Source organism: Papaver somniferum, chromosome 9 (assembly GCF_003573695.1).
Source record: "Papaver somniferum cultivar HN1 chromosome 9, ASM357369v1, whole genome shotgun sequence".
In the NCBI taxonomy this organism is placed as follows: domain Eukaryota; kingdom Viridiplantae; phylum Streptophyta; class Magnoliopsida; order Ranunculales; family Papaveraceae; genus Papaver; species Papaver somniferum.
In genome coordinates, this window is record NC_039366.1 from 100,545,786 (window position 1) to 100,565,025 (window position 19,240).

General features: G+C 36.2%; 3 protein-coding genes across 4 annotated transcripts; 2 read left to right on the plus strand and 1 right to left on the minus strand.

Annotated features, from left to right (window-relative positions):
- Positions 1–5,026, plus strand: LOC113310669 (E3 ubiquitin-protein ligase RHF2A-like). Of its 2 annotated transcripts, XR_003341311.1 has the most exons (10): positions 2–168; positions 527–668; positions 796–842; positions 1,812–1,874; positions 1,953–2,061; positions 2,177–2,565; positions 2,680–2,787; positions 2,871–3,232; positions 4,007–4,103; positions 4,738–5,026. XR_003341311.1 is itself a non-coding variant. In XM_026559410.1 (8 exons), the coding sequence occupies exons 2-8, from the start codon at positions 537–539 to the stop codon at positions 3,181–3,183; spliced, it is 1,161 nt and encodes a 386-aa protein (XP_026415195.1). In that variant the 5' UTR covers positions 1–168; positions 527–536; the 3' UTR covers positions 3,184–3,189. The 2 variants fall into 2 exon arrangements, 1 of the variants encoding a protein (XP_026415195.1); XM_026559410.1 differs by lacking the exons at positions 4,007–4,103; positions 4,738–5,026 and having other exon boundaries at positions 1–168; positions 2,871–3,189.
- A 4,681-nt stretch (positions 5,027–9,707) lies between these two features.
- LOC113312353 (DEAD-box ATP-dependent RNA helicase 42-like) lies at positions 9,708–10,469 on the minus strand. The gene has a single exon (XM_026561111.1). It carries the CDS (start codon positions 10,467–10,469, stop codon positions 9,708–9,710), a length of 762 nt encoding a protein of 253 aa, XP_026416896.1.
- Positions 10,470–14,806: 4,337 nt separating this feature from the next.
- On the plus strand, positions 14,807–18,806 carry LOC113308020 (fasciclin-like arabinogalactan protein 17). Its single transcript, XM_026556496.1, has 3 exons — positions 14,807–16,242; positions 17,580–17,673; positions 18,212–18,806. Exons 1-2 carry the CDS (start codon positions 14,910–14,912, stop codon positions 17,636–17,638), a joined length of 1,392 nt encoding a protein of 463 aa, XP_026412281.1. The 5' UTR covers positions 14,807–14,909; the 3' UTR covers positions 17,639–17,673; positions 18,212–18,806.
- The last annotated feature ends 434 nt before the right edge of the window (positions 18,807–19,240 follow it).

A 19,240-nucleotide genomic window follows, 5' to 3' on the forward strand; every position in this document is an offset into this window, starting at 1 on the left:
TCTAAATTCTCTAATTCTTTTCTTCTTTAGGTCTTCATTTTCTTGTTCTTTCCTTCAGATGGATTTCGAACAATCAGTCCATGAAATTCAGGCTTATTCTTGAAATTCAGGGACAGATTTTTCGACTTCGTATTACCATTTTACATATATTAGATAGATTTTCTTAAGGTAATCCTTACCTTTTCTTATAAAAGTATCAAAGTTTTTACCTTTTTCTCTCTATAATTTCCATATACTTGATTGTTTATGGTATTAAATTGCATTATTATTCAATCTCTGTTCGTATTTCTGTTCATGTATTCATTTCATGTTCTTAAATAATGAAAATTTTGTTCTGTTATTAATTTTATGCTATTCCATGATTATAGTTTTTTTTTGTTAAATTTTATCTGGTTGAAATTGAGGTAATGATTCGAATTTGGTTGAATATCTGACTTTTCATGCGTGGGTTGTTGTTTTTATAGTAGTTGCTATCAAATTTGCATTTTGAAGGTGTTTGAAATTTCTCTGGGTATGTTTTGGGTAGGTTTTAAGGGATGGATGAAACCAAGAAAACCGAGAAACATCTCATATCCCCCGCTGCTTTTGTGGAAGGGGGAGTACAAGATGCCTGTGATGATGCTTGCAGTATATGTCTAGAAGCCTTCACTGAAAGCGATCCTTCAACGGTTAGTAATTTAATCTTCATTTTGTGTTTTTACGTCCAACTTTGTTATCCATGCAAGTCCCATATGTTGAAAGACTTGGTTGTGCAGTTTTCTTTCTTGTAATAGGTTTTGTATTTCTATTGCGCAGGTGACAACTTGCAAGCACGAGTTCCATCTTCAGTGCATCCTCGAATGGTAAGTAATGACTTGTTTTCTGTTGTGCTCGGTTGGGTAATTGTTTTATTTGTTTTGTTCCCTATGATATATGTCACCCTTGTGGCATCACCTTGTTTTACTCAGGAACTAGGCCTTAGGTTGAAATCAAATTCGGCTTGTCTTTGTTTCTTTGCTAACATGCTGTTTTCACTCTCTCACTTATGTTGTTCCATCGCACATCTCCTCTTAGTACCTGTTCTCTTTTTGCTCAATTCATGTAGGTTTATGTTTGTAGCATGTTTTTATACAAACTGCTGATATGTGGATGTTCTTTTCGAGAATCACCTTGTGTTTTTTTCTTTAGTGTGGGTACCTAAACCTGACTTAGAGCATCTGTTGTCGGATGAATGGAAACAACTTCATTGATCTCTCTCTCTCTCTCTCTCTCTCTCATTATTTCCCCCCTTCTTTATGACCAGAATGATATGTTGGCGCCTTTTCAGAGTGATGTTTTTCTAGTGTGAAATGTTGAGATTTCCCCCCTCTATAAAATACGTCGTCCGTGCTGGATGAAACTTGGGAAACTTTTAATGTAGATTTTGTTTTGCTTGCTAATTATCTACTCACGTGGCTGTGATGTTAACTTATGATTACCTAACTGCCACTAGTCTTATGAATGCTGAAATTATGCCAACAATTGTAACAAACTTGTTGCTTAGGGATGCAGCTTGTGCCGGGTTAGTTTAGAACCATTACGCTCTGCGCACACTACTGTCAGCATAAAAGTTGGGATATGGTAATGCATTATGCTGAAATTTAGGTTTGCTGGAATCAGTACATTCTTAAGCTCCCACACTATAAGATGTGGTTGAGATTTGGTCTGCCCGAGGGAATGACACAGCTTCTTTAGCTTCCTTTTTAAAGAAGAGCCACTTATTTTGTACTTTTGTAAGAATTTAATTGATTAGAGTACTGGAAAAACGAATTGACAAAAATTTCCTCTTGTAGGGCTCAGCGAAGTTCCCAGTGCCCCATGTGTTGGCAAGCCATAAGCCTGAAGGATGCTACCAGGTTCATTGGCTCATTCTTGTTCTCTTGTCTTAGTATTAAACTCATTTTTACCTGTGACTGATTCTGTGAACCTGGCAGCCAGGAACTCTTTACGGCAACAGAGCAGGAGAGAAACTTCCAACTTCGTCCATCCCGAAATGCCACAATATTTCATCATCCCACCTTGCGCAATTTTGACTTACCACATGTCTGTAATTATAATCATCATTTTAAATTTCTCTTGGTAAAATGCAGGATTAGTTGATTGAGAGCATATTGCTATCTTCCCATACATGAATCACAGCTTGTATCTCTCACTGCAGTTATCAGTTGGTGCAAATGATTCCGAACTTGAAGAGCGTATACTTCAGCATTTAGCTGCTGCTGCCGCAATGGGAAGAGCACATCATTTCGCTAGGAGGGAAAGCCAGCGGACATCTTCAAATCAAGGTCATTCACCATACATGTTCTCCCCCAACTCTGACGTTGGTCCAAGTGGTCCTGTTTCTGGCATTACTTCCCAAAGAAGAAGAGAACATGAGCGAAATCCACTAGTAACTGGAGTTAGTCCGTCAGCACCTCTTGTACGGAATGGAGAAGAACCTCCTCAATCTGGATCGATGTTGCCTTCTGTTCGATCTGACCAGATTCCTGGCCAAGCGAGATCTAGCAATTTAGCCTCCAGCCGGCGTCGAACCTCTTTCAGTAATACGTATGCATCATTGATAAAACTTAATTCATATACTGGTTTTGGGGAAATATATCAGTTTCTGGACTAGATGTGTTGATTGGAGCATTTACTTTCTCTCATCATTTTTTGGTGCAGTAGTTCTGCCAGTCGATCTTCCTCGATCAATCGAGATAGGGCTGGACCATCTGATTTCCAATCGTTTTCGGAGTCTCTAAAATCTCGACTCAATTCAGTCTCAATGAGGTACATCTTAACTTCTTGACAGTTCCTCATTTGGGGTTTCTTCTTTTCACCCTATGTTTTTATAATCTTTTCCTTTATTGAAGATACAAAGAGTCGATCTCAAAGGGTACAAGAGGATGGAAGGAAAGGCTATTCTCTAGGAGCAGTTGCATTAAAGATCTTGGTTCAGAAGTTACAAGAGAGGTAAACGCTGGACTTGCTAGCGTATCACGAATGATGGAGCGCCTTGAGACCAGGGAAAACAGTAGATCAACTGATTCCTCGGTATTAAATAACTTGGATATGGAAGATACAGATGTGAGTAACCAAGGAGTTGGGGAAGGTCATGCTAACACCAGCCCTATCAGTGATAGGAATACATCAGTTTCTTGTGCTGCACGTCCTAGTCCAGTTTAAGCTGTCCTCCATACTTCAAAAATGACGCTCTTCACCTTTCATTTTTCAGGTATGTGTTGACGTTGTGCTTGAATTGTTTTGCCACATTTGAGTTGCTGCAGGTTCATAATTTGTTACATTGAACGGTAATCTTAGTATTCACCTTTAATTAGTAAACGTAAAACTATCTTTCTTCTAATTGTTTGGGCTTTTTAGATGCCATCATCAGCATGAGTCTTCTGTACTTAGCTTTGTTATCTAGTACATATATGCTGCTGTATCTCTGAATTTGGTTTGAAAGGTTTCATAATACATTATTTTGTTTGTTTTAGTATTTGTAAGACGTTTTCATGTCGTCATTATGAGAGTTGAATAGCAGGTGGATGGATTATAAGTTTGTTAGTAGCCAGTGAATTGCATTTGATATGCTGAATTGACCTATGATATGACGCATAAACCCTAGTTAGTCTGGAGTACCTACAGTAGTATGATTTTCTATGCGTTATAAGTTTGGTAGTTGCCAGTGAATTGCATTTGATATGCTAAATGGAACTATGATATGATTCATAAACCCTAGTTATTCTAGAGTACCACAGTAGATGGGTTATGTGTGTTTTATGATTTCCTTTGCAAATCATACAGATCAACTTCAACTGAGTTAACGGTTGATGAGAAACTCTCCTTTTACCCTTTCTTTTATCTTTCCTTCTTTAGTCTTTAAGTTTTCCAAGGTGAAGCAAAAAATTTCTTCGATATTTGTTGTTCTTTGTTTAAGTTTCAAAGGTATTGCTTTTCCTCGAGAAATATTTACCTCTTTTTCTGTTGCTTCTTTTTGTGTTGGCAGCTTGGCATGTTACTTGATTATTCATCGTGTATGGTTTGAACAACCATAACCAATTGGACACCTTATTCAAACCAGCTGTGAGAGGAAATAACTAAGAGTAAGATGCCTAATTTAAGCCTCTTGTAATGCCTGCAATGTCTAATTGTGAAATAGCTTATACTCTACAGAATTGTGTGAGAAACCCATTATCATTTGGTTGTGGACTGTAATATTGATCATGTAATATAACCCATTACATGATCAATATTCGTGGTTAGTCAAATATGCTTTGCTTTTTTCGACATAGTAGGAAAATGAATGATGTGGTTTGGTGTCCCATTTCTCTGTTAGAGATATCCAGGTGACTAACAGAACATGTGTGCCGTGCTGTAGGTATCATAGTTCCTGTGAGGGACTTGTCTACTATGTTAATCATAGTGTAGGCATGCAGATTTGATTCTAATAGAAAAATCTTTGCACAGATCATCCAAATCAACCTCAATTTTGTCTCACTGTCTCTAAGATACGTTTTTTTTGTTTCTGATGATCATCATATCTCTTATGAATTGGGAATGAACTTGATATAGTGATTATCATTCTAATCTTTGTGCATAATTTTTTTCATATGTAAAACTCATGCATTTTTATTATGTTTTCATTCATATGAAAAGACTCGAGATTTTACCAAAGACTGACACTGACAAGTAAAGAAGTACCAACTCTTACTCATTCTGGGTTTTATTTTCTTCCAGGTAACTTGTTTTTTGCCAGGTTAACGGAAAGGAGATTCCGAGGGAGTCAACACAGTTCTCGTCATCTTCTCTAAGATGCAGACAAGGGATTTGATTTGAAAAGCATTTTGATAGTTGTGGTCAGATTTGGATTGTATAAATTATGTTTACAAACAAATTAAAAAATCAAAAAAAGAAAAAAAGAAGCTTCCGCCCGATTGAGTCATACATTTGTTTTTCAAGTTTGGTATTTACTTGTAAATTTGTTAATATAATCTGGAATTTGGTTTGGAGTCTGTCTTTCTATGTACATGTGTGTGGTGTATGTATTAATGGCGCAGATCATATCGTGACAATAATTCATGAGCATAAGACATTAAGACCTATCAATTGAGATTAGGTCCACGATTTGTGTCGGGTGGCAGCTGTTCCTAGTGTTGTCATGAACCAACTATTTGCAAGTAAAATGGCAGCACCACCATTTGATCCGACTTTGGTGGGTTTTTTATTTAAATGGTGCAGTTTTATAGTATCAACAAACTCAAAGATATGCTCGTACTTTTGCTTCTTTCAAGTTGCATTGTGCGGTTAGATGTTTGCATCAACACTGGGGTAAATGTTGTTCTCTGAATAATTTCATCATCCCTGTGAGACCATGGAAGGGTGATAACTAGAAATTTTAGAACCACAAAAAGATGAATTATTTGAAGTAGTTGACTTAATAATTGATCAGCTCCATTAGTGGAAAAGTAATTGTTGGGATCCAAAGAATGCACGGAAAGTACTATGCATAATTAACTGGACCCTTCTTCTCTCACTCACTCTCACTGTCGGACACACTATTAAACCAGTAGATTATTTTGTGATTTGTGAGTGTAATTTGTTTTATTAGTCCCAAGGAAAATGCAGATTAAAATCCTAATAGATAAATTAATCAAATTAATTAGCACATCTAGATTAGAAGATCCACATGATCTCTCAATTTTTTCATTGTGACATGAAAATGTCAACCACGAATGTTGTTCAAATACCACTGCATTATGAAGATCAATGGGCAATTATTCACCTCATAAATGTCTTCTTTGCTTCTTCTTTTTCCCCCCTCAATTTGACCAAGTTATTATTGCTTGAAGATCTTTGGAGCAGGTACTACTGAAAGTTTTATTGTAGCTGCCGAGAGCCAGCGGCGCTGCCTGCCTATACTTGGATACTCGAATCTTAGAAAGGTGAAAGTAACTAGAAATGATATGCAAATTTGAGGGATTTCCAATCAATGCATTAAACCTTGGCTTTACAGTTTGTCAGCAATTACTTGCTAGTTTAAAGATTTATTGGTCAGCAAATTAGTTAGCAAATTACTTTCACCTATGTCCTAAGTAAATTGTATTTGCATATTGCATTTGCTTAATTGCTTGCGAATTGGTCGATCCAGGCAAAATGCTCCGCATTTTAAAACTAACTATGAAGACAGGTGACCTTCTTGCTAGGATTGTTGGGAATAACAATTAAAATTGATCAAACAACTAAATAATATAAGAGGCACTTATCTGATTTTTTGTGTCTTCTCCTTTAGTTAACTGTTGATGTCTTGAATATCCTGTTATACACCATAGAAAGAAGAAACTGGTAATGGTGGATTGAGGCGCATGTTCAACATACTGTCCTTAAGATAAGAATGCTCTGCTACACTCCAAAAAAGAATGTTGCTATAGCCCTACTGGACATCTGCCTCCAAGATACAACAATCTCAATAAAGTTTCAAGAGCACAGTCAAACCTTATTCTATCTAGAACTTGGCAGCGGAAAACTCACGAATCGTTAGCACTTAAAACCCTCGTATCAAACATAGAAAAACGAAGAAGAAGTACTCAACACCGGGGGATATGAGAGAGGTTTTTCTATATATATCAAAACCCTAGTGCAAATCCAAATATATATAAGCTAAACTTACCCCATAAAAACAAGAGATAATTTTGGAAGGTCTTTTAATTATTTTGAAAAACCGTTTTATAATAATTTTTTATTCACATAAAACCGTATTTTTCCAACAATCCCCCACATGAATAAAAATACGATAAAACAAGGAAAACAGGAAATATCACGAATAGGCATAGGTGTCCATAAGGTCTTGAACCTTTGCTTAGTGAGAGGTTACCTGAACTACTTATTAGCCAGTGTCCATAAGGTCTTGAACTGTCTAACATTTGGTGTAACTCGCGATAACAACCACACATGATATCTCCAAGGTTGCTGCCAAGCTCCGCCGTTGTGTCCATTTTGGCCCTGGATGTATCTTGTTTCTCAGAATGCTCTAGAGAATTATCTCATATTCTCATAGGAAGCGACCCACTTCCTCATTCAGATAGGTGAGTTCCATCAAGAGTGTTCACTGCTACACCCCACTTCAATCTTAAATTGAAACTATGGAACTCATTAAGACTTATTAAAAGTCATCCTTCACATGCAGTCACACTATCACATCTACACCATAGAGAAGGGACAGAGAATATAATTCTCTGATAGTGTTTACCTTTACCCGCCATAAATTAGTTGTCTCATTCGAAACCTTAATCTTGGGATCTCCAGTCAGCAAGGTTGAGTATCCTTCATGGCAAGTTTATTTTATATGAGCTTAAGTCCCATTCCCCCTCGATGTATAATTACGAACTATCTCTTTAGAAAATCCTTTCGTCAAAGGACCATTAATTTTTCTGTTGACTTCCCTAAGTCTGTGAGGTTCTCTTTTGAATTTACATGTCTACTGAGACCTCTTTTTGACTTCACGAATCAACTAAAATTACTTCATTAAAGAGTATAGTTGTCTTACCGAATTAGCCTTCTCCGAGTATGTCTAGACTTTGTCATTGCTCATTTACTTTAGACTCACATGATGGCCACAGGCTTCGGTCACAGAGGAATATCTTCTAAGAAGCATCTTAGTATCATTCGTCTTCCTCTTATGCTTGAATTAAAGCACACGAACTTTGATTTCTTCAATATACAAGTTCATCTTGTCTGTTTTAAGGACTTCCTTAGACAGACACTCCTTAAGAGGATACACATATAGGCTAAGATTTTTCATAGCCTGAAACAACAACATCTCTTAAGGTCAGTACAATATGTATTACATACACAATTTAAGATGTACCTCAAGTATGACAAGTCATATCGCAAGTCTCTGATCAGATTATCCCACTCTTTTGAGATACTAGTGTATTTGTATACACTTGATATACTGCACATTTACAACACACATTAAACGCATCGAGTTTGACAAAGACCATTTTCTTCAGAATTTCATCTGGTTCCCTTCGATCCTTTATATCATATAAGCCAACTTGCTTTTTTCAGTCAAATCGTAAATATCACATATTTTATAGGTGGTTGTAAAGCATATAAAAAATACTTGTACTATTCAGTAGTACATTCTTTACATCTTCCTCAAGATTAAGGTTAGTGCAATCTATATCACATAATTGAAATAAAAATATATAAATCATGCATTCCAATCTCTGATCCTTCAGTCAGAGCATCCCTGGGATTTCTCAGAATAAACGCGGATATGCAAATATGTTTTACAACACATACTAAACACTTTAGACAGAAACTATTTCCTCAAAATTTCTTTTGGTTACCTATTGATCCTTTAGACCACGTCAACCGCATATTAGTTTCCTGTCAAAATCTTAAACAACACTGAGTTATTAGTAGATGTAAAACATGTTTATGATATCACAAGATATTTCATAATAAAGGCAGTATACAAGATTAGTATCTAAGCTTATACATTTATATGTAAAATAAGGTTGCATCAGGTATACTTCATTTTATCCAAACCTTGTAGTTTGTCCCGCATCTGATTAACCTTTTACGGATACTACCACAACCTCTACTTATGTATCATTACACAGCGACACATACTTAATGCATAAACTAACATGATCTTGCTGAATTATGAAAACATGCTTAGTAATCTCCGTATTACTTATTTTTCTGGACCATGACTACCTGAAATAGTCCATAAACACATATCTATTGTCCAGAACTCACTCTACATGAGCTTATGAAGTCCCAAAATTAATCTAAAGTTCGACTTCAACGATATTCTCTAAGTAAAATCTTAGATATCAACTTCCTCTCTTCTTTAAAAATACAAAAGAGAGCCAAAACAGGGTTTTCCTAGGGAAACATCTAGGTTTCTCTTGTAAGATCGACACATTCTCAAAATCTGTTGACAACAAAATGTTGCTAACTCCAACACCTCCCCTGGATGATGTGGACCAACTAAAAAACATAGATCTTATCCCCCCACATTTAAATACTTCTCTTAAGAATTATTTAAAACTTAGCTCTTGGTTTGAGCAAGTGCAAACCGACAGCAAGTACAAGAATTAAGCATGATTAGATGATGCTCTTCCCCTGTAGTTGAGACTCTCAACACAAATTTAGAACGTTAATGTTCTAAAGAGTATTGTTTAAAAGGAATAAAACGTAAATGGTTTTCAACGAAAGTTACATACACGACTTGTATTTAGGACTTTTAACCTTAAGTTACTTACTCCAAGAAGAGAGTTACACAATCTCAAAATAAACATGCAATCACAGACATATATCTAGATGGGGGTTCATACCTGGAACGAGTTCCATTGTACCTTTGCATGATTATTCTAAAGAATGGGCAAATTAACTTGCTCATTCGACGAGTACCGTAGTACCTTTGCATGATTTTATTGGTGGAGAACACACTTTGATTCGCACAATCTAGTGTTCCTCAGTTCCCGCATCCACCGTCTCATCCTACCTGCAAGTGGGAAAGGATAAGCTGGTCCCACAGCAAGTCCAACTTCATAGTGATGAGGCATCATATACTCCATCAAGGATGATGCCACACCAGGATGTAATATTCCAGGTGCTTGGGGATGATGTTGGTAATGAATTTCAGACTGTTGTTGCTGCATCAGAATGAGATGACTGATCACGTCCCGAAGAAGTCATGATTCTTTCCTTCCATCTCTACCTGTCCTACCAACACGATGGATGTAGTCTTCATAGTGGTTTGGGACATGGAAGTTGATGACCAGTTCAAGCTCCTTCACATCTAATCCCCTAGCAGCAATGCTTGTGGCAATCAATATCTTACTGACATCATTCCTGAAATCTGAAATTTCCGACTCACGATCCATCTGGTTCTTGGCTCCATGAAGTGAGAGGCAAGTATATCCATGGCTTAATAGATTCTTTAACAAAGAATCACATGTAGCTTGCGACTGAACAAAAATCAAAATCTTACCCTTCTCGTACCATTTTCCAAGGAGCTCCAATAACCTTAGCAACCATTCACTCTCTGATCTCACCTCAACCAACTGACTTATATCCTTGTTCACTACGTTCCTTCCTCCTACCTGTATATCGACAGGCTTAGTCAGTATCTGGAGTGTCAGTTGCTCAACTGTACGCGGAAATGTGGCAGAGAAGAGCACAGTCTGGCGATTAGGTCGTGTACTTTGAACAATGTGAGTTATTTGAGGTTCAAAACCCATGTCAAACATTCTATCAGCCTCATCCAAAACAAGATAAGTAACCTTATGAAGGTTTATCATTCTCCCATTATTTTTACATAGAAAGTTGATCATCCTACCCGGAGTACAAATAACAATCTCGGCTCCATTCTTTAAGGCATTGATCTGTTTGTTGGTTTGTGATCCTCCATTAACGGGAACAGACCGGATACCCAGCACTTTAGCAAACTTCATGATATCCTTGTGAATCTGCTGCACTAGTTCTCTAGTAGGCGCAATATTTAGCGCAATTGGCCCATGCAAGATGATATGCTTGTGAATGTACCAGACACGCGATATCTTTCAGCTGACCACAAAAATCAAACACCAGTAAATCAAATGTAAAAACGAAAGAAACATCTCAGATTAACTAAATTATTTAGTAATCCACATAGTGAGTTCAAAGACCAATCAGAAATTCGACTCACGAGCTTTACTGTCCAAAGTGAATAAGAGACACAATTTTTCAATGGAAAAGCATTGTATCCTACCAATTTTTTCAATTTCTCAAAGGCAAGATATCAAACAGTAGATATACAGGACAAAAAGTTTTAGTTTTCACTTCATCAATACACACTTTTGAAAAACGTTTAGATATCTGTCGAACTTCCCATCAATGATGAGGTACTAATTAACCACTGCATATATATAGATACGTGGTGAGGATCTTTTCTTCATAGGTTCAGAATTTCAGATTTAAAAGAAAAATCACAAGACCAGCTCTTCACTAATTAAAATTCTGCAGTTTTAATTGTTATTATGAAAAATTTCTTGTCTTAAGATTGTTGGGGAATAACAATTAAAATTGATCAAACAACTAAATAATATAAGAGGCACTTATCTGATTTTTTGTGTCTTCTCCTTTAGTTAACTGTTGATGTCTTGAACATCCTGCTAAACACCATAGAAAGAAGAAACTGGTAATGGTGGATTGAGGCGCATGTTCAACATACTGTCCTTAAGACAAGAATGCCCTACTACACTCCAAAAAAGGATGTTGCTATAGCCCTACTGGACATCTTCCTCCAAGATACAACAATCTCAATAAAGTTTCAAGAGCACAATCAAACCTTATTCTATCTAGAACTTGGCAGCGGAAAACTCACGAATCGTTAGCACTTGAAACCCTCGTATCAAACATAGAAAAACGAAGAAGAAGTACTCAACACCGGGAAATATGAGAGAGGTTTTTCTATATATATCAAAACCCTAATGCAAATCCAAATATATATAAGCTAAACTTACCCCATAAAAACAAGAGATAATTTTGGAAGGTCTTTTAATTATTTTGAAAAACCGTTTTATAATAACTTTTTATTCACATAAAACCGTATTTTTCCAACACGTGTCTTATGCATGACTAGCTGATCATTTACTAAAGTTCTAACAAAGACAGAGAATGACGATACAAGCTAGAAGGGCCGCATATATATTAGGTATAGTGTGTTTCGTTTCTTTCTGTTTGTATATTATTTTTAATTTTCGAGCGAGATGACCATAACTTGAGTGTATCCATTTCGAAAAAACAATGAAGAAAATGGAAAAAGAGCTATAAAAGTACATTAAAAGAACACAGGGTATTTCAGATGAAAGAACAAAAAACTAAAAATGGGATATGATATGATTGAATTCCTCTTATATAATAATATGACATTGAAACCACTAGTGTATTTCAATTTCTGTCTTTATAGTTTTGAATGTAATTTGGTAGGAGGAGAATGCATATTAGAGGAGATGTATGTTAAGATGTCTATTTATCTACCAAACCCCCAGTTTTAATTAAGTACACACAAATATAGACTCCATGCACCATGCTTTCATGGTTAACAATTAAGCAAATGCAATTCAATGCATTGCCTTGAAAGTTCAAAGAAAGATCCGCAATATATGTATGGTGCACATTGATCTTGTAGTAATTTACAATTATTGCCAACCCTTGCCAGTTAGGACTATACACCAAGAACAAATTTAAGTCTAGTAGGAATCTGTCACTTTGATATTCAGCACCATATAGTTCTGTGACGTATTGATTTAATATACGGAAAATAGGTCATTTGTCCAAATATTTTTAAATCACTGTTCAAATGGACGAGTAAAAAATAGTTTGGGTGAAATGGTCAAAGAAAAAAATAGCAAGGATGAAACTTGATTCATCCTAACTTAAATTTAAAAAATAGCAAGTATGAAACTGGATACATCGCGTGTAAATTAAAAATAAGAAAAAATATTTGAAAATGGGCACGATGAAACTGGTTACATCTTGGCTATTTTTATATTTTTGTCCATTTAAACAGTATCAAAATCTAACTGTCCATTTCATCCAGGAATTATTGATTTTGGTCTTTTAAACCAATTTTGTGTTTAATATATTGGCATCACAACCGAGTGACCGACACAAATGCATGTATGGTTTGCCGAGTCAGTCAGGTAGGCAACTCGGATCACCTGGTTAACTAACGAAAAATGGAAGTCGTTGTTCCTGTAGGAGATATGTCATGGTCTATCAGAAAAGACTGAGACATTTTAGCTTGCTGCTGCTGCTCGCTTTGATGCTGTTGCCGTATACACGAGTGTGTTTACGCGACTCGAAAACTGTCGGTGATCGGTCACTTCTACTGTTTGGTTGAACTAAATAATCACATACACACACTTTTATTGGATTCTCTTTGCTTCTACTTCTCACTTTTACTAATCTTTACTTTACATCTTATCCGAAAGGAAAGGTAATAACACTGACTCTAATACTAATCAACCAGAATCAATCACAGGTCAAAAAATGATTACGTTTACAATTTTCAGATACTACTCATGTTTAAAATCAGCCTATTATTTTAAATCAGCCTACAATGTTTGCAACATTATAATCTATTATCATTGTGTTAATCTTTAACATTATCTTTTTATTAGTTCTTCTAAGCCGGCAATTATACCTGAGAGAGAATTTGATTAAGCGGTACTTCAACTCCAAAGTACTTTTGAATGCTACGTCACGGTATATAATCTTCCACAATATATTAGCATTATTTATTAAAGACCTTCTAAACTCAGCACCTACATTATAATTTAAAAAAACGAAAAATTTGTCCAAAAAAGCTCAATTATAAAAACAAAAAAACAAAAAAAATGACAAAAACAAAAAAAAACTCTAGTCTTCACTCTTGAATAATAAAATCATTGCAACCATATGTTAGGTGTAATAGGTTCAATAATTTATATTAAGGGTGCCGCCTAATAACTACATTAGAAGACCTTCGTTACAATCAAACGGTGAGTTAAAGGCCGGAAATCTTCACCCTACTCTCACGGTAAACTAGCATAATTTCCGGCCGGCCGATTTTACGAATTGTCGGCAAACGAATTTTCTTGGACCACTTAACCAACACTACTACTTTGTGTTGCTGCTGTGACTGTGATGTTTACTCTTTAAGACATGTAGGGTGATCATGCCCACTAGCACTTCAAACTAAAAAGAGTATAGTGAAAGATCAAGTCAAAAAAAGAACCGTGAAAAAGTTTTAAGTAATAATTCGTTTTTAGGTTTTTAGAGCATCCATACCGGGAGATTAAACCCAAATATTTGGTCTTTCGAACAGACGTAGTGAAACGTACTATCGGTCAAATTTTGATCGACGACTAAAACCCAAAATATTTGGTCTGGGACCAAGACTAAACCCAAATATAGTCGAGCGTTGGTATAGTACACGTCCCACACCAGGCGGACGTATAGTACACGTCCCACACCAGGCGGACGTATAGTCTACGCCCCACATCAGGTGTTGGTATAGTCTACGCTCCACATGGGGGTACGCAAAGTCTACGCCCCATTTTTTTTTTTTAAATTTTGTATGGGGCGGTCATTATACCCCCGCCCCATTCTTTACAAATTCAAATTGCATGGGGCGGGCTTAATACCTCCGCCCCATTTTTTCTATTTTTTTTTTTTTTTGAATCTTTCTTATCCGGGCAAACGTATAGTCCCCGTCCCACACCAGGTATTGGTATAGTCCACGCCCCACACCAGGCGAATGTATAGTGTATGTCTGACCAAATTTAGTCTTTTCACCGTAGCGTCACACAACAGACTAAACCCAAAATTTGATCTTTTTTTTTTTCTTTGGTCTTTGGTTGTACTCGCACCACTGCAGTTGCTCTTAGGGTCATAAAAGTAAGAAAATAGTCGTAGAAACCGACACTCATAGGATGAAGAACACTAGTACACCAAAGAACCAAACATCCAGCCTGTCTTGAAAAGCGCAAGAACTGACCTTCTCTGGACTGAAACAGTAGATTCATTCTCTTATTCTCTTTTCTACTCCACGTGTTTCTAATATATATATATATGTATATCAGTTTCTCAACTGTAACTCCTTTTTTTTACCCGCCAGTTTTAGTATTTACTGATCCTAATAATACACAACTTTTGGTGTTTTCTCTTCCTGATTAAGTAATGATCATCATTAAGATAAAAGATCAGTGTAAAGCTAAACTTACCTAAAACCTTCTAGATATTATTATTATTATTATTATTTTTAAGAAGAAGAAGAGAACAATACCTATAAATCACTTCTGATTCTTTCCTCTGCAACTCTTTAATTCCTTGTCTCTCTCCTTCTTCTCTCTGGAAGATTTTTCGTTATGGATTTCCAAATCCATGGCGTTGTTTCTAAAACCATATTCTATGTCTTTACATTCCTCTCTGTTGTAGGAACAATCTATGCAAGTACATTACCAGTAAATTCATCTAGTGGTGTTCAGATTAATTCGAATTCAGTTCTCGTTGCACTTCTAGACTCTCATTACACTGAACTCTCTGAATTGGTTGAGAAAGCGTTGTTGTTACAGACATTAGAAGAAGCTGTAGGTAAACACAATATCACTATATTTGCACCAAGAAATGAAGCATTAGAGAGAGATCTTGATCCTGAATTCAAACGATTCTTGCTCGAACCTGGTAACATCAAATCTCTTCAGAAACTGTTGATGTTTCATATCATCCCTAGTCGAATCGGATCGTCCGAGTGGCCTTCTTCGTCTGTTAAAGAGTCAACTAGGCATCGAACTCTCTCCACTCATGAACATCTCAATTTATTCACGAGGAAAGATTCAACCAAGAAAGTCGATCGTGCCGTGGTAATTCATCCCGATGTTGTAATTCGTCCAGACGGTGTCATTCACGGAATTGAAAGGCTATTAATTCCACGATCCGTACAAGGGGATTTTAACCGTCGTCGGAGTCTACGTTCAATCTCTGCAGTCATACCAGAGGGGGCACCAGAAATTGATCCAAGAACAAACAGGTTGAAGAAAAAAGCAGCACCGGTCCCAGTCGGTTCACCACCTGCTTTACCGATTTCATACGCAATGGCACCAGGTCCATCACTAGCACCAGCTCCAGCACCGGGTCCTGGCGGACCACGCCACCATTTCGATGGGCACAGTCAGGTTAAAGATTTTATTCAAACTCTATTGCATTACGGTGGTTACAATGAAATGGCTGATATTCTCGTGAACTTAACTTCATTAGCAACTGAGATGGGTAAATTAGTATCAGAAGGTTATGTGATTACGGTATTAGCACCTAACGACGAAGCGATGTCGAGATTAACGACAGATCAATTGAGTGAACCTGGTGCACCAGAGCAGATAATGTATTATCACATAATTCCCGAATATCAAACTGAAGAAAGTATGTATAATGCCGTGAGAAGATTTGGGAAAGTAAAATATGATACTTTGAGATTGCCACACAAAGTCGGTGCTCAAGAAGCTGATGGGTCTGTTAAATTTGGTAATGGTGATGAATCCGCTTATCTGTTTGATCCTGATATCTTCACGGATGGTAGAATTTCAGTTCAAGGTATTGACGGAGTCCTATTTCCTCCTGATGATAAAGAAAATCAACCCAAACCTGGAACTGAAAAGACTGTTCAGTCTACCAGTAAAAAGACTTCAGTCAAGCCAAGAAGAGGTACATTATTTCAATTTCTTTCCTTTAACTTTGATTAATTCTGTTTATCGTGTTACAATTTTACTACCAATACGCGACATGATTAAGACAATTTACATTATTAGAATTTTGAGGAGTTAGACGACCGCAAGTTTGATTTTTGTCCGTACCCTAACTATTTTTGACATTATTAACCTGTTTTAGATTGCATTTTTGATAAAATCTGCCTAGGAATTTTCATTAAAACTAAAAACGTGTTTAAGCATCAAGAGACACACATAAGTTAATAAATACAAGTGGGATTCCCTTCCCATTTCCCCACCTTACTATTCCAGCTAATTCCGGTGTTTTGGATTGTCGGTGTGATATATGGTGGTGGTGGTGGTAGGTCATATTTGATATTTGTGAAATGCGCTTCTTTTCTTCTTTTACAGTGGCTTTTGCCTTTAGCTGGTTGTGTTTTCTTTACCAGGTGTCTATCTATAATATGCACGACTTCCCTTTCTACCTGTTTTGCCTATCAAGCATAGTGTGTAATGGGGTTTATCTAAGTTACAACTTATAACCCTAGTTTCTAGTTTTTCTACTAATTATTAAAAAAAAAGTAATGTCTGATTCCTTGTCTCCATATTCAAGTCTCCAAACAGTGTTGTTATTCTTAAAAAACTACTCGTATAATTCATGTGCATGTTAGTATTATTGTATAAGCCACTTGCGCCAAGTTTAAGGGCGGTTTGCACTTTTACAGCTGGTGAACTGGTCCTTTTAAGTCAACTCAACTGATAGTAGTTCTCCCCGACAATGAAATAAGAATAAAAGTCCACTACTAGATTCTTGCCTTGGTTTCTCTGTGTTGCCCTTGATTTAGTCTAGCTAGGATGGCCAGTGATATATTCTGGTTGATCGATATGAGGATGTTTGAAGGACTAAGTTAATTGGCATCAAAAAGGGTGATTAGTTTGCTGGTAAAAAGAAAGATTTTGAGGGTAAAAAGTTACTAGATTATACGGTGAAAAAACAAATAACAGAAATGGAATATATATATATACGGAGAGAAAAAGGACAAAAGGAAAATCCAGGTTGGGAAGGCTGCTAATAATTAGAGAGTAAAAATGATTCTCTGCCGACAAAAACTTTCTAAAATTATAAACTAAACCTTGATTTTAGTTTTAGAATCCTTTCTTACTGACATGATTTTGTTTTTGTTTTTTTCTGGAAATTTATTTACACAAAGAATCAATGGATAAAAATCATAGTACTACTGTAATAGTTATGAACATGCACATAATAATGACATTACAGTACTTTTGTTGGTATAATTCTTCATGAGCTTAATTAATCTTGTTACGTTTATGCAGGGAAATTGCTGGAAGTAGGTTGCGGGATTCTATCGGCATTCGGCACCAACTGCAAGTAAAATCACCAAAAGCAACATTTCTCGAAGAGCAAGAGGTAGAAACGGAACAAACTTTCTTACCTTGATATTTTAACCTTCATATACAGATTACAGAGTAAATCATGTCCATGTTGACCTTGGCTCTTGAGTCCTTGACAAAAAAAAACAAACAAACATTGATGAATAGGAAGAAGACACTAGCACCTAACAGCTTTCTGGACCACTGATTATAAGTTTTCAACAACAAAAAAAAAAATAGACTCAAGAAGAATGGTAGAAACTAGAAAATCTTTAGCATTAAGTTTCACCAAGAATTACACTATCATTTGATGTTCTTTTGATTAAAATATCACTTACTAAGTAATGACGAAATTTCCACTAATTATTTTTATGTATTAATGGACGTATGGTGTTAGGTTTCATCAAAAGATTTAGGGTGATGGTCCCCCAAAATATTGTACCTTCGGTCGTCCTCATGGAGCCTTACTTAATGCAGTTGGTTTAGTGATGGAAACCATTAAATATGTATAGAAAATTAGAAATACATTGGTCTTGATTCGCTGCTGATACTGATATTCTCATTTACTATTGCAGTTGCATTGAAGAATCCAAGATACACTAAAAGCTAGCGAAAAAGAAAAGAGTGTACAGATTGTGTCTTATGAAAATGAAGATTTGCCCACCCACCATCCAACCCGAATAATTGGGTGTTTTAGTGGGGTTTTACGAATTTACATATTTTGGATTTTCACTTTTTGCGTCAATTCTTGTTGTTCTTTTCAGTGACCACTTGTACGTATATATACTATACTACAGTGGGGTGGAGGTAAACATCAATCGACAATTGATAATTGGGAGTGAGGGAGGGAGGGAAAGGAATAGAGATTAGGGTTTTCATTAGTTGTTATTAGTAGTCATGTGGAGGAGGAAATAGTACAACAGCATACCCCATGTTTATTATTTTCACTCATATTTTGTGTGTAGATAAATGGTAATTTATAAGAAATTATTGTGTTCTTACTACTCGTAGAACTGTTTGTGAGAATCTTTAAATTTTCGAGCTGGTTGCTTAGGGTATTCGGGGAAAGAGAGACGGTTTCCTGTGTGTGTGTGAGAGGCTTTTATTTGTTTATTTTGAGTGTGTGCATGCATTTAATCAATAAGGAAGGTGTCAGTCAGTTTTTAGCCAGTTGTTTCACGTGGATTGAAGTTTCTTCTTTCATCCCTGTTGCAATAATTTATGCACAATTAAGTGTCAATAGGAGTTAATGTCCTTAATAACCTAGTTCTAGGCTTGTGGATCACAGAGTATCGGGTTGCTCTGCGTACCATTCTGATTCCGTTGTCTGGTATCTAGCATTCATTTGATGTTTTTCTTTTATGATATGTGGTCTCGATGTAAATAATAGTCTGGTATGGGTTTTAACTGCAAACAATCAATTTTGAACTAACACCAACATTTTTTTTATCAAGGAAAAGAGGTAAAATCATATTTCAAAATGTGCACATTAACTGAGAACTAGTGTTGTCTAGCAGTCTGCTAGTTCTCATTTGATCCTAATCAGAGCTCCGGGAGTTAGACAAGAGATTTTTCCTACTGCTTTGACTATAACTAAAATTATT

Excerpts from the sequence above, each read along its gene's own strand:
- LOC113310669 (XM_026559410.1), top strand. The coding sequence starts at position 537 with ATGGATGAAACCAAGAAAACCGAGAAACATCTCATATCCCCCGCTGCT. Across the intron at positions 1,875-1,952 it reads AGCCTGAAGGATGCTACCAG|CCAGGAACTCTTTACGGCAA; the intron begins GTTCATTGGCTC and ends TGAACCTGGCAG. Across the intron at positions 2,062-2,176 it reads GCAATTTTGACTTACCACAT|TTATCAGTTGGTGCAAATGA; the intron begins GTCTGTAATTAT and ends CTCTCACTGCAG.
- LOC113308020 (XM_026556496.1), top strand. The coding sequence starts at position 14,910 with ATGGATTTCCAAATCCATGGCGTTGTTTCTAAAACCATATTCTATGTC. Across the intron at positions 16,243-17,579 it reads TTCAGTCAAGCCAAGAAGAG|GGAAATTGCTGGAAGTAGGT; the intron begins GTACATTATTTC and ends ACGTTTATGCAG.
- LOC113312353 (XM_026561111.1), bottom strand. The coding sequence starts at position 10,469 with ATGAAGTTTGCTAAAGTGCTGGGTATCCGGTCTGTTCCCGTTAATGGA.